Source organism: Pleurodeles waltl, chromosome 11 (genome assembly GCF_031143425.1).
Source record: "Pleurodeles waltl isolate 20211129_DDA chromosome 11, aPleWal1.hap1.20221129, whole genome shotgun sequence".
NCBI lineage: Eukaryota > Metazoa > Chordata > Amphibia > Caudata > Salamandridae > Pleurodeles > Pleurodeles waltl.
In genome coordinates, this window is record NC_090450.1 from 574,010,698 (window position 1) to 574,026,100 (window position 15,403).

At 47.6% G+C, this 15,403-nt stretch overlaps 1 protein-coding gene across 5 annotated transcripts in view; it reads left to right on the plus strand.

Moving 5' to 3' along the window:
• The window catches only part of CCAR2 (cell cycle and apoptosis regulator 2), a 566,602-nt gene that overhangs the window by 194,083 nt on the left and 357,116 nt on the right, over positions 1-15,403 (plus strand). For all 5 annotated transcript variants that reach the window (XM_069214048.1, XM_069214051.1, XM_069214050.1 and 2 more), the window contains 5 exons: positions 1,852-1,951; positions 2,449-2,586; positions 2,784-3,018; positions 4,310-4,423; positions 5,199-5,362. In XM_069214048.1, coding sequence (XP_069070149.1) covers positions 1,852-1,951; positions 2,449-2,586; positions 2,784-3,018; positions 4,310-4,423; positions 5,199-5,362 — 751 coding nt within the window. The remainder of the gene's footprint in view (positions 1-1,851; positions 1,952-2,448; positions 2,587-2,783; positions 3,019-4,309; positions 4,424-5,198; positions 5,363-15,403) is intronic.

Genomic DNA, 15,403 nt, shown 5'->3' on the forward strand with positions numbered 1-15,403 from the left:
TTTCAGTTAATGTGGCAAGAAAAGTCCAGTTAGGAGTTTACAACGCTAATAGCTCTAACTCGAGCAAACGCAAGACCCATTGCATTGCATATACTTGTTTGGTATATGGTTTGTCCCTCCCATAGGGCCCTGTATATTTTATGCTATTTCTGTTGGTTATTTTGTGTATATATTGTGTGTAGATATCTCCAAAGGGAAATATACCAATGCTAGTCTAGTAGTAGAATCCTTTATTTTTCCAACACTTGTGTGGTTCTTTTTTGTGAGTGAATATTGTCTGACTACTGTGCTTTACTAAGTGCGTTACATTCCTATTGGATAAGCTTTAGCAGCTCACCTATGCTACCCCTAGAGAGCGTTTGCTATCTCGTCACATTCACTATCACTAAGGGTTTCCTGGACTTTGTATAGAGTGCCACACCATAGGTGTACACCATAAACTAAGCCAGCCTCCTACAGGACGCCTGCACCGTGAGCTTTTTCAAGCACAGAAAGGGTCACAGGGAACTGTGCCAACGTGGCTGTCCTGCTGACGAAGAGAGCCTTGATTATGGACTGGAGGGCGGCATCAACACCACCTGTGGCACGGGGCAGTGTGCAGAAGGAGGGCTGAAGGGGAGGCTCTTGGCTACGAAGAGGCTTGTCAACTACATAAAATTACCATCTCCAATGCCTGGGACACTTTACTTGATCTGTTCCGCCAGCTCACACCGCCCACAGACTCCTCTCCCACCACACGCCTGGTGCCCATGAGTCTCTTACTCCACCTTAGCCGGCCCAACCAGCCAGCAACCTGACTCCACCTTTGACGCCCCAAGGGCTCACACTCTACATACTGTATGCATCTGATTTTAGTCACACTGCCTTGCCGGCGTCCCTGTGTGATCTGCATCCCTGACTGCTCCCTGTCTAACAGCAGGAATCTGGATGGCGCCCTACTATGGAGCCTGACCACCTGTTCTCTTGTCGATTCTTCACACCTTCCCCTGATGCGCATATATCCACTACACCCCTACCTTTTGGACTGTGCAAGCTCTGCTTGGGAGTTTGCCATAGAGTTGAGGTCAACAGCATTCTGCATAGTGCATTGAATTACTGATGTAACTATGCACTGCTGTTGAACTTACTACAGGTGAGTTGTATTACTGTGACCCTATGTTTCCGTTTCCTTGAAAAATCATAATGAAAACAGTTTAAAAAACAAAAAGGCTAGTCGGCCCTCTTCCTAGAGCAGGAGTGGTTTTCCGCTCTCTGTTGCCTCACTCTTTAACTTGCATAATGCTTACCCTAATTGGGCCTGTGGGAGAGTGCTACAGAGTTCGTGTGCCAATCTTCTCTTATTTGGACCAAACCTCTCTTTTGTAGGTTTCAAAATCAATTCGCTAAGTTTTTAAAATGAAATATGTGTGCCATAGGAGGAGGGATGGAGGACTGTCATAAAGCTCACAATTCCTAAATCTAAAGCCTACATAGGCCCTCTGGTTGATGCTGTAAGTGAGAAAAAACTGAGAATTTGGGCGTGGTCAAAACTGAACTTTTTGGCATCACTTGCCCTGAAATTGTGCTAAATTTGGAAGTCCTATGTGCCCCTTTTTGAGGCTTGAGTCTCCATGTGAGAATGAGTACCCCCACTATTGGGTTTGGTAGGAGGAAATGTGTCTGCGTTATGTTTTTTGTGTCTGTGTGCATGTCTAGTAGAGATATTAGGAAAGGATGTGTGGGGAAGCTCCATTATGACGTTTGGGCTGTCACTTGCTAGTGCGTGTATATTGAGAGCACAGTGTGAGGCTTACAACAAGGCTGTTCAAGTTGTGGTCACCTTTTGTATCCATGTTTTTCTTTCTTTGCTAGCCGTGAGTCTCTTCCAGACTGTCCCACACCCACAGATAGGACGTCCCGGACGATTCCCCAACCAAGCTAAGGGCCGCTTTAACCAAGAAATTGGCAGATGGTGAGTGACCGATAGACCTCTTCTTATTAGTGAGAGGATCCACCTCTGACGTTAGCTTAATGGTACACATTTTTGATAATGTTCAGTTCTATTTTTAACAGATTTTTTGAAAAATGTATATCTATTTTATTGCTGTGCCAGAATTTTTCAGTTAACCTAGCAAGCTTTAAGCTCAAAGGATAATTAGTGAGAGTTCTGATTTTCAGTTGTTGTGCTGTCTAGATATGACAGTTTGACAGGCCATGGGAAGTCTAGCGATAGAGCAGGAAGGTGCAGGTGCCTATAAAGATTGCCATTGCAGAGGTTTCCTCAGCTGACTGAGCGATCAAGAGGATACACGTTTGTCTGTAGCTACTCTTTTATTGCTTTCTTGTTTGGGGGACCGGGAAATGCATTCTGAATGGTTGGTGATGTTTCAAGGCCTTTTCTGGTTTTGAGGGGTGAGGATGTATGGAGAAGTATGCCCGGTCATATTTTAATTTTTAATTTTTGTGTAGGGATGATTTGCAGCGGGGAGCAGACTTCGATTCCAAGAAGCGTAAGCAGCGAATTGTCAGCCAGCAGGGCACTGTCAAAAAGCCACGTCATGAGCGTCCCTTTTACCGGGTTCCATTTGCTCGACACGGAGTCAGCAGGTGAGAAATGTCTATGTTTAGCATTTATGAAGGAGGGTGTGTTTACAAATGTCTCTATAACAAAACATCAGATCGCACATTTAGTCAATAAAATAATGGGAGGATATGCGTATGCAGGAGGTATTGTGCAGGGTAATTATGGTGGGGCAGCCGGTGGCTTTTGTATCTGGTCCATCCCTCTTCTCTTTTGTTCATAGCCCATTCTGTGACACCATTGAGATTATGAGAAGGTACCGCAATATAGTGATTCCCAAGGACTTCTTTGACGTGCAGCTCAGCTGGTTGGATTCCTTTCCCCTCTCCCAACCGCTGAGCTTGAAGTATCCCTGCCGTTTCCAGCTCACCGAGGGGTGCGAAGTGGCCCCTGAGACCGAGGATGTGGGTACAAGTGATCAGCCTCCCTCGGATTCAGACACCGCATTCAGTGCCAAAGTAAGTTTAGTGGACCAGCGCCCAGTGCCTGTCTGTCTTGTGGTTATGTTTTATTGGCATCCTCTTTAATCATTGTGACAAATTCTGCACCTGCTGCATTAAATGTGGTATTTCAGTTGATTTCCCACAAAGTAAATACAAATAAAAGCTCTGCTCACACAGTCCTTTACATAATGATACCACACTATCTACCAAAATCTCAGTGTAATACAATGAGTAATGGCACACGTGTAAATCAATAAAGTAAATCAGTACATGAAGTGTTACAAATATAATGGAATAACAACAATGTATTCACAAATCCTGTCCTTTACATAGTTCAAAAAATGTTTAATTCACATTATTGAAATTCTACAGTCCGATCAACTTGTACCATCCAAAGAATTGTTTCACATGAAATAGACTCCTCAAAAAGGTCGTACCATCCAAAGATTTGTTTCACATGAAATAGACTCCTCAAAAAGGTCAACACGTGTTTCATCCGGGGTGTGCCCCAGGATTTCTTCAGGACTGATAACTTGCATGGTTCCCACTGCTGGATAAGGAGAAATGGTATTATTACTGACTAGATAATGTATGTAATATTGACATTAAATATTGATTTGTTAATTATGGATAATATTATTCTAGGAGGTCCTGAGGAAATCCTGGGGCACACCCCGGATGAAACACGTGTTGACCTTTTTGAGGAGTCTATTTCATGTGAAACAATTCTTTGGATGGTACAAGTTGATCGAACTGTAGAATTTCAATAATGTGAATTAAACATTTATTGAACTATGTAAAGGACAGGATTTGTGAATACATTGTTGTTATTCCATTATATTTGTAACACTTCATGTACTGATTTACTTTATTGACTTACACGTGTGCCATTACTCATTGTATTGTGTTGATAACAATAGTGTTATCATGTAAGGTGTTGGGGGGTGAAGCCTTAGTTTTGAGCACTGTGTTTACTATTTTTGCGCATAGGAAAATAGATTTGAAAGTAGGAGCGCCAATTCACTCACTATCTCACCCTCTTTTGTTTAGTCAAAATCTCAGTGTACTAGATTTTGTGCGTCACAGTGAGCTCACGCTGGTTATTTTTAAATTCAGAAACATTGTGATTGTGATGTTTCATTTCTCCTTTGTGCCTGCTCTGGCCAGCCACTGAGTTTTTTTTTTCTTTGTCTGGCCTGCGCCTGTTATATTATCTTCAGTTCTCTGCTGTGCTTTGCCGTCTGTTCTGTGCCTGAGCAATGTGCAGAATTGTCTGTAGTACATGCTTTTTTGTATACCCTCCTAGGTACTGTTGATATCTTCTCCGGGGATCGAGGAGTTCTATCATACATGTCTTCAATTTATAGAGGATCCAAACAGCTGGATTGAGAACTTGGAACACCCAAGTAAACAAATACAGGTGAGAGAACTGCTGTGGCAGGCAATATGCATGAGACCATTTTGAGATGGACCCAGTTATAAGTGAGAGGGTCCCTCAAGAAATTATTAAAAGACCATCAAGTGTGTGACTATAGTTGATGGGGCAACAAAAAGCAATACAGGGAAACTGAGGGATCAGGCACTGGAGCATGACCAGTGTAGGGTACACCCACCTATTTTAAGGGATCAAGTACAGTGCAGTGTGCCCCAAGGGAGCAATTCTTAGAGAGTGGGCATTAGAGGGATCAAATGTAGGTGAGTGAGACACTAATGTTGTTGCCAATCCGCAGGACTCATGAGGTGGAGCTTTTGTAGGTAAGACTGTCACAAGTGAAGTCAGTCCAGGTGAGCATAACAACAATGGAGCAGAATCAGATAACATTCACAGTGGGAACACATTTAGTGAAGTTTGGCAACCAGGGATGTAAATACACATTTTGCCCCTGGGTAGTGAGTACAGGTACAGGTGGTTTTCTTAGAGGGTGAATACAGGAGACAGTGGGGCAGTGAGGGTGAGATGGTCCTGATGTACTCAGGGTAGTCATGCAGGGAATGTCAATGTGTTTGGTCTTCTGGTTAGTGTGAAGGAAACGTGCAAGATTAGCAGGGTTTTTGGCCATGAGGGACGATTACCGGATGTTTTCCTTTCAAGAGTGCAGTGGAAGATTCGTTTTTTTTTTTTTTTTTAAGGTCAGAAGTATGGTCCTTAGTGTGCATATAATGCATTTCTCTTCCACCCTATCCTCTGCTTCTAGTTTCTTCTTGGAAGGAAGGGCGATGAAGCAGTCCCTATTGGAGGAGCATGGTCTCCATCGCTAGATGGACCAGACCCTGAAACAGACCCCCTGACCTTGGTCCGCACAGCAATCCGCTGCACTAAAGCGTTGACTGGCATCGACCTGAGCCGATGTACCAGCTGGTGAGTTTTACTGTGTTCTCAAGTGTACCTGTATGCATAACTAGTTCTGTTACCCTTATTACTCCGACACTAAATAACAAAAGTAAGTCACTTCATTCACAATGCCCTGCTGTACAGCAGTAACTCCTTTGTACAATCTTAATATGTTCCTTTGCACAGTTAAAGTACACTTCGGTGTTTCAGAGCACTATGGTTCTGTGCTCAAAGGCATGTTTGGGCAGTGTTCTTGAGAGAAGTTGAATTGTTTGGATCAGTGCTTAATTTGTAAATAAAAACGTGCCGGTGCCCAAAGCCTTCCTCTTACACACGCTGCTGCAGTTAAATGTGGGAACATGGAAAACTTTGGCAGCGTAATCCTGAAGCCACTTCAGGCCTCTTCAGTCCTTTTAAAGCCACTCCCAGCCCCTTCAGCTCTCTCTTGCAGCTTTCTGCTTTCTCCCATTGTGATGCTTTTTTGTTTTTCTATTCATCCGTCTTTCCCATATGTGTTGTTTGCTTGCAGTAAATGCTTAGGGGAGAAAAAAGCGCCTGCCCTCAAAAATGTGCCGGTGCTCAGCACCGGAAACAGCAAGCAGAAATTAAGCACTGGTTTGGATGCCCTTTAGGGTGGCCACATGGCTGATTCCCTATTTTTCACAAATAGACTTGCTTCAACTAGCACTGCTTTGTGTTGACATCCTAGTCATAGTGAGGAGACATTTGAAGTCAGCAGCCTTGCTCTTGTCTCTGGTTCTTTAGCATGATGGTATGTTTGATGTGTTTAAGCTTGCTGCGCTATCCTACATCTCTTGCACACTCTGCCCAAGATTCGATCAGCATGCCCACCTCCTGTTTCTTGTACTGTAAAGCATTTACATAGATGTAATAAATCATCAGATTCTTTGATAGCTTGAGCTGCTCCCTGTCTTCGTTATATTTAGAAAAGCAGTAACATTACCATGGCAACTGAATTTTGCTTAAACATTTCAAAAGCATGCAAGTTAATTTTGAATAGAATTGATTGCAGATGTGTGCTGTTCGATTAGGCTGCACACAATGCGATAACGTATAAAGATTGATGCCTGTATAGTAGGATACTGGTCAGAGCCGGCATCAGTCACGGTCTAATTGCTGCTAATAGACTTTTGGATTTGACTCCCAACAAAGACTTTGACGTGCCATTCAGTGGTAAAGCACTGTTTGGTGCATGGGGTTTTAAGAGAAAATAATTCTCAGCGTCTCGTTTTAGATTATCTGAGAGACAGTAGTGAATGCCACTCCTAGTCTAGAAACCACTAAGGCAACTTAAATATCCGTTCATTCGTCACAGAGACTCTTTAAACGAAGGTGAGGCATGAGGCCATCAGCCTCATCTGGTGTCCTGCGCTAGCCTGTGTATAGCTGTAGGAAGTTGGCTCTGTATGTGTTATTTCAAAGTAAGAAATAACATGCACAGAGTCCAAGGGTTCCCCTTAGAGGTAAGATAGTGGCAAAAAGAGATAATACTAATGCTCTATTTTGTGGTAGTGTGGTCGAGCAGTAGGCTTATCAAAGGAGTAGTGTTAAGCATTTGTTGTACATACACACAGGCAATAAATGAGGAACACACACTCAGAGACAATTCCAAGCCAATAGGTTTTTGTATAGAAAAATATATTTTCTTAGTTTATTTTAAGAACCACAGTTTCAAATTCTACATGTAATATCTCATTTGAAAGGTATTGCAGGTAAGTACTTTAGGAACTTTGAATAATCACAATAGCATATATACTTTTCACATAAAACACATATAGCTATTTTAAAAGTGGACACAGTGCAATTTTCAACAGTTCCTGGGGGAGGTAAGTTATTGTTAGTTCTTGCAGGTAAGTAAACCACCTACGGGGTTCAAATTGGGGTCCAAGGTAGCCCACCGTTGGGGGTTCAGAGCAACCCCAAAGTTATCACACCAGCAGCTCAGGGCCGGTCAGGTGCAAAGGTCAAAGAGGTGCCCAAAACACATAGGCTATAATGGAGAGAAGGGGGTGCCCCGGTTCCAGTCTGCCAACAGGTAAGTACCCGCATCTTCGGAGGGCAGACCAGGGGGGTTTTATAGGGCACCGGGGGGGACACAAGTCCACACAAAAAGTACACCCTCAGCAGCACGGGGGCGGCCGGGTGCAGTGTGCAAACAAGCGTCGGGTTTGTAATAGGAATCAATGGGAGACCAAGGGGTCTCTTCAGCGTTGCAGGCAGGCAAGGGGGGGGCTCCTCGGGGTAGCCACCACCTGGGCAAGGGAGAGGGCCTCCTGGGGGTCACTCCTGCACTGGAGTTCCGATCCTTCAGGTGCTGGGGGCTGTGGGTGCAGGGTCTTTTCCAGGCGTCGGGATTTTAGAGTTAGGCAGTCGCGGTCAGGGGGAGTCTCGGGATTCCCTCTGCAGGCGTCGCTGTGGGGGCTCAGGGGGGACAACTTTGGTTACTCACAGTCTTGGAGTCGCCGGAGGGTCCACCCTGAAGCGTTTTCTCCACCAGCCGAGTCGGGGTCGCCGGGTGCAGTGTTGCAGGTCTCACGCTTCTTGCGGGTATTTGCAGGGGTCTTTAAATCTGCTCCTCTGTAACAAAGTTGCAGTCTTTTTGGAGCAGGGCCGCTGTCCTCGGGAGTTTCTTGTCTTTCTTGAAGCAGGGCAGTCCTCTGAGGGTTCAGAGGTTGCTGGTCCTGGGGAAAGCGTCGCTGGAGCAGGTTTCTTTAGAAGGCAGGAGACAGGCCGGTAGGTCTGGGGCCAAAGCAGTTGGTGTCTTCTTTTCTTCTTCTGCAGGGGTCTTTCAGCTCAGCAGTCCTCTTCTTCTTGTAGTTGCAGGAATCTAAATTCTTAGGTTCTGGGGAGCCCTTAAATGCTAAATTTAAGGGCGTGTTTAGGTCTGGGGGGTTAGTAGCCAATGGCTACTAGCCCTGAGGGTGGGTACACCCTCTTTGTGCCTCCTCCCAAGGGGAGGGGGGCACATTCCTATCCCTATTGGGGGAATCCTCCTTCTACAAGATGGAGGATTTCTAAAAGTCAGAGTCACCTCAGCTCAGGACACCTTAGGGGCTGTCCTGACTGGCCAGTGACGACTCCTTGTTTTTCTCATTATCTCTCCTGGACTTGCCGCCAAAAGTGGGGGCTGGGTCCAGGGGGCGGGCATCTCCACTAGCTGGAGTGCCCTGGGGCATTGTAACACGAAGCTTGAGCCTTTGAAGCTCACTGCTAGGTGTTACAGTTCCTGCAGGGGGGAGGTGTGAAGCACCTCCACCCAGCGCAGGCTTTGTTTCTGTCCTCAGAGAGCACAAAGGCTCTCACCGCATGGGGTCAGAAACTCGTCTCTCAGCAGCAGGCTGGCACAGACCAGTCAGTCCTGCACTGAACAATTGGGTAAAATACAGGGGGCATCTCTAAGATGCCCTCTGTGTGCATTTTTTAATAAATCCAACACTGGCATCAGTGTGGGTTTATTATTCTGAGAAGTTTGATACCTAACTTCCCAGTATTCAGTGTAGCCATTATGGAGCTGTGGAGTTCGTTTTTGACAGACTCCCAGCCCATATACTCTTATGGCTACCCTGCACTTACAATGTCTAAGGTTTTGCTTAGACACTGTAGGGCCATAGTGCTCATGCACCTATGCCCTCACCTGTGGTATAGTGCACCCTGCCTTAGGGCTGTAAGGCCTGCTAGAGGGGTGACTTACCTATGCCACAGGCAGTGTGAGGTTGGCATGGCACCCTGAGGGGAGTGCCATGTCGACTTAGTCATTTTCTCCCCACCAGCACACACAAGCTGGCAAGCAGTGTGTCTGTGCTGAGTGAGGGGTCCCTAGGGTGGCATAAGACATGCTGCAGCCCTTAGAGACCTTCCCTGGCATCAGGGCCCTTGGTACCAGGGGTACCAGTTACAAGGGACTTACCTGGGTGCCAGGGTTGTGCCAATTGTGGAGACAATGGTACATTTTTAGGTGAAAGAACACTGGTGCTGGGGCCTGGTTAGCAGGGTCCCAGCACACTTCTCAGTCAAATCAGTATCAGGCAAAAAGTGGGGGGTAACTGCAACAGGGAGCCATTTCTTTACACACCCCACCCTCAGAGACTAATGTAGCTTCAGTGTGACACCTGATTTGCTCTGGGCACACTGTTGGTCTCACCTGGAGACTAGCCATTCCAGTGTTAGCTGGAGTGGAGTTGGAGGTGGTACTTTTCTTGGGACAGGCCTTGTCTCCAGTTTGGTGTCCAGGCTGATTACAGCTACGACACCAGGCCTTTTTGGGATCAAAGTTTTTACCCTTGTACCCAAAATTGGTTTGTGAAGAGGCTCTGGGCCCACCCTCCTGTGCAGGATTTTGGGGGCCTTTAGAAGACTCTTTACTATTTGTTTTTGGATGTCTCAACACCTTTCCCCTGGGGAGGCTTTGTGACCCCTTTCTTTTGGTCACCCCCTGTGGAAGTCTTGGTCACCCTAGTCTTGACCCAATGATCCGCCTTCTTTCCCAATACTTGGGGAGAAATTGGTCATAGGTGTAAGGAAATGCCTCCTTGGCATGGTTACCCCCTGACTTTTTGCCTTTGCTGATGCTATGTTTTGAATTGAAAGTGTGCTGAGGCCTGCTAACCAGGCCCCAGCACCAGTGTTCTTTCCCTAACCTGTACTTTTGATTCCACAATTTGCACACCCTGGCACCCAGATAAGTCCCTTGTAACTGGTACCTCTGGTAGCAAGGGCCCTGATGCCAGGGAAGGTCTCTAAGGGCTGCAGCATGTATTATGCCACCCTAGAGACCCCTCACCCAGCACAGACACACTGCTTACCAGCTTGTGTGTGCTAGTGAGAACAAAATGAGTAAAACGACATAGCACTCCCCTCAGGGTGCCATGCCAGCCTCTCACTGCCTATGCAGTATAGGTAAGACACCCCTCTAGCAGGCCTTACAGCCCTAAGGCAGGGTGCACTATACCATAGGTGAGGGTACCAGTGCATGAGCACTGTGCCCCTACAGTGTCTAAGCAAAACCTTAGACATTGTAAGTGCAGGGTAGCCATAAGAGTATATGGTCTGGGAGTCTGTTTTACACGAACTCCACAGCACCATAATGGCTACACTGAAAACTGGGAAGTTTGGTATCAAACTTCTCAGCACAATAAATGCACACTGATGCCAGTGTGCATTTTATTGTAAAGTACACCACAGAGGGCACCTTAGAGGTGCCCCCTGAACCTTAACCGACTATCTGTGTAGGCTGACTGGTTCCAGCAGCCTGCCACACTAGAGACATGTTGCTGGCCTCATGGGGAGAGTGCCTTTGTCACTCTGAGGCCAGTAACAAAGCCTGCACTGGGTGGAGATGCTAACACCTCCCCCAGGCAGGAGCTGTAACACCTGGCGGTGAGCCTCAAAGGCTCACCCCTTTGTTCCAGCACCGCAGGACACTCCAGCTAGTGGAGTTGCCCGCCCCCTCCGGCCCCGGCCCCCACTTTTGGCGGCAAGGCCGGAGAAAATAATGAGAATAACAAGGAGTCGTCACTGGCCAGTCAGGACAGCCCCTAAGGTGTCCTGAGCTGAGGTGACTCTAACTTTTAGAAATCCTCCATCTTGCAGATGGAGGATTCCCCCAATAGGATTAGGGATGTGACCCCCTCCCCTTGGGAGGAGGCACAAAGAGGGTGTACCCACCCTCAGGGCTAGTAGCCATTGGCTACTAACCCCCCAGACCTAAACACGCCCTTAAATTTAGTATTTAAGGGCTCTCCCTGAACCTAGAAACTAGATTCCTGCAACAACAAGAAGAAGGACTGCCTAGCTGAAAACCCCTGCAGAGGAAGACCAGAAGACAACAACTGCCTTGGCTCCAGAAACTCACCGGCCTGTCTCCTGCCTTCCAAAGAACTCTGCTCCAGCGACGCCTTCCAAAGGGACCAGCGACCTCTGAATCCTCTGAGGACTGCCCTGCTTCGACGACGACAAGAAACTCCCGAGGACAGCGGACCTGCTCCAAAAAGACTGCAACTTTATCCAAAGGAGCAGCTTTAAAGAACCCTGCAATCTCCCCGCAAGAAGCGTGAGACTTGCAACACTGCACCCGGCGACCCCGACTCGGCTGGTGGAGAACCAACACCTCAGGGAGGACCCCCGGACTACTCTACGACTGTGAGTACCAAAACCTGTCCCCGGTGAGCCCCCACAGCGCCGCCTGCAGAGGGAATCCCGAGGCTTCCCCTGACCGCGACTCTCTGAAACCTAAGTCCCGACGCCTGGAAAAGACCCTGCACCCGCAGCCCCCAGGACCTGAAGGACCGGACTTTCACTGCAGGAGTGACCCCCAGGAGTCCCTCTCCCTTGCCCAAGTGGAGGTTTCCCCGAGGAAGCCCCCCCCTTGCCTGCCTGCAGCGCTGAAGAGATCCCTTGATCTCTCATTGACTTCCATTGCGAACCCGACGCTTGTTCTAACACTGCACCCGGCCGCCCCCGCGCCGCTGAGGGTGAAATTTCTGTGTGGGCTTGTGTCCCCCCCCCCCCCGGTGCCCTACAAAACCCCCCTGGTCTGCCCTCCGAAGACGCGGGTACTTACCTGCTGGCAGACTGGAACCGGGGCACCCCCTTCTCTCCATTGAAGCCTATGCGTTTTGGGCACCACTTTGAACTCTGCACCTGACCGGCCCTGAGCTGCTGGTGTGGTAACTTTGGGGTTGCTCTGAACCCCCAACGGTGGGCTACCTTGGACCAAGAACTGAACCCTGTAAGTGTCTTACTTACCTGGTAAAACTAACAAAAACTTACCTCCCCCAGGAACTGTGAAAATTGCACTGTGTCCACTTTTAAAATAGCTATTTGTGAATAACTTGAAAAGTATACATGCAATTGAAATGATTCAAAGTTCCTAATGTACTTACCTGCAATACCTTTCAAACAAGATATTACATGTTAAATTTGAACCTGTGGTTCTTAAAATAAACCAAGAAAAGATATTTTTCTATACAAAACCTATTGGCTGGATTTGTCTCTGAGTGTGTGTACCTCATTTATTGTCTATGTGTATGTACAACAAATGCTTAACACTACTCCTTGGATAAGCCTACTGCTCGACCACACTACCACAAAATAGAGCATTAGTATTATCTATTTTTACCACTATTTTACCTCTAAGGGGAACCCTTGGACTCTGTGCATGCTATTCCTTACTTTGAAATAGCACATACAGAGCCAACTTCCTACAATAGGTCTACCAGATGCTGATGCAGTTTATCATTGAAACAATTACTTAACAGGTGTTCTTTCACAAATAAATTGTACAGCCCATCATAATTATTTACACCACTGCCTTGAATCCATCATCCAGTGTTTTCACTGTGTAGTCTACAAAATCAACCCAGGTCTGGCTCGAGGATTTTTGAGCCCCCCTGAATCTAATCCTATACTCCTCAGTGGAGAATCCAAAGCCCTCAATCAGGGTTCCCTTCATGAGGTCATAAGATTCTGCATCTTTTCCAGAGAGTGTGAGGAGTCTATCCCTACACTTTCCATTGAACATTTCCCAAAGGAGAGCACCCCAGTGAGATCTGTTCACTTTTCTGGTTACACAAGCCCTCTCAAAAGCTGTGAACCATTTGGTGATGTCATCACCATCTTCATATTTAGTCACAATCCCTTTAGGGATTTTTAACATGTCAGGAGAATCTCTGACCCTAGTTATGTTGCTGCCACCATTGATGGGTCCTAGGCTCATCTCTTGTCTTTCCCTTTCTATGGCTAGGATTTGTCTTTCCAAAGCCAGTCTTTTGGCCATCCTGGCTAACTGGATGTCCTCTTCACTGGAGTTGTCCTCAGTGATTTCAGAGCTGTTGGTCTCTCCTGTGAGGGAAGCAGCATCTCTGACTATTATATTTGGAGACAGGGCTGGAGTAGCCCTGTTCTCCCTAGTTAGGACTGGTAGGTGGGAATTTTCCCCCAAGTCACTATCTTCATCCTCTGTGTTGCCATCCTCAGAGGGGTTGGCTCTTTCAAACTCTGCTAAAAGCTCCTGGAGCTGTAGTTTGGAAGGTCTGGGGCCCATTGCTTTTTTCTTTATTTTGCAGAGTGACCTTATGTAGGAAGTTGGCTCTGTATGCACTATTTCAAAGTAAGGAATAGTATGCACAGAGTCCAAGGGTTCCCCTTAGAGGTAAGATAGTGGCAAAAAGAGATAATACCAATGCTCTATTTTGTGGTAGTGTGGTCGAGCAGTAGGCTTATCAAAGGAGTAGTGTTAAGCATTTGTTGTACATACACACAGGCAATAAATGAGGAACACACACTCAGAGACAAATCCAGCCAATAGGTTTTGTTTATAGAAAAATATATGTTCGATGGCATCTGTCGCTGTAGATACGCATGTTCTGCAATAGCTCGCCATCTGGTGTTGGGCCGGAGTGTTACAAGTTGTTTTTCTTCGAAGAAGTCTTTCGAGTCACGGGACCGAGTGACTCCTCCTTTTGTCTCCATTGCGCATGGGCGTCGACTCCATCTTCGATTGTTTTTTTTCCGCCATCGGGTTCGGACGTGTTCCTGTCGCTCCGAGTTTCGGAACGGAAAATTAGCTAATTTCGGAAGACTTTCGTCGGTATTGTTGCGTTCGGGATCGGCGTACTTAGATTTCACACCGCATCGAAGATCGAAGAGCTCCGGTGCCCTTCGGGGTAGTTTTTCGATCCTCCGTCGGGGCCTGGTCGGCCCGACCGCGTGCTGAAGAACGCCGATGGAACGGACCCCGTTTCGTTTCTGCCCCAAATGCCACAATAAATACCCCTACACAGACCAACACTTGGTCTGCAACCTGTGCCTGTCACCTGAGCACAGCGAAGACACCTGCGAGGCCTGTCGTGCGTTCCGGTCCCGAAAAACACTCCGAGACCGTCGAGCCAGAAGACTTCAAATGGCGTCCGCACCGACAGCCCAACGGGAGTTCGAGGAACAGGAAGAAGAAGGTACCTTCTCGTTCCAAGACTCAGACTCCGAAGGATTCGACGACACACAAACCGTGAGTAAGACGTCGAAAACCACACAAAGAAACATTTACAAGGCCCAGGGGACGCCACTGCCACCAGGCCATGGCTCCACCCATAAATTCGGTGACCGACCGTCGGCACCGAAAAAGGCCAAAACAGTGCCGAGATCGTCCGACTCCGGTCGAGACACCGGCACGCAGCCTTCTCGGGACCGAGAAAGTGCTGGAGACAAGCCTCGACACCGAGATGCCGGTGTGGACACGGCTCGACGCCGAGACAGTGGCACCGAAACAGATCGACGCCGAGAGGTTTCGGCCCCGAAAAGGAAAAAAGTCACCTCGGAGCCGAAAAAACACGCAGACAAAGTTTCGACGCCGAAACAAACTGCAAGCGACCCAGCTTCAGGCTCTTATACAGAAGAGCACTCGCTAACCTCCCAAATGCAAAAGCATAGGTTTGAGGAAGAGCTACAAGCAACTGATGTGGACCATACGCAAAAGCGTATCTTCATTCAGCAGGGGACAGGAAAAATAAGCACCCTTCCCCCCATTAGGAGAAAGAGAAGGTTGGAGTTCCAGACGGAGCAAGCACCACAACCAAAAGTGGTTAAAAGAATTACACCACCACCCTCTCCTCCGCCCGTGATTAACGTTTCACCAGCACAAACTCCATCTCACTCCCCAGCTCACACCACCATGAGCCAGGGTGACCAAGATCAGGACGCATGGGACCTATACGACGCCCCAGTGTCAGATAACAGCCCGGAGGCCTACCCTACAAAGCCATCTCCACCAGAAGACAGCACCGCGTACTCTCAGGTGGTGGCTAGAGCAGCACAATTTCATAACGTAAGCCTCCACTCAGAACAGGTCGAGGATGATTTCTTGTTCAACACACTCTCCTCCACCCACAGCTCCTACCAAAGCCTGCCTATGCTCCCTGGTATGCTCCGGCACGCAAGAGACATATTTAAGGAGCCGGTCAAAAGTAGGGCGATCACACCTAGGGTGGAAAAGAAGTATAAGCCGCCTCCTACGGACCCGGTTTTCATCACTACACAGCTGCCACCAGACTC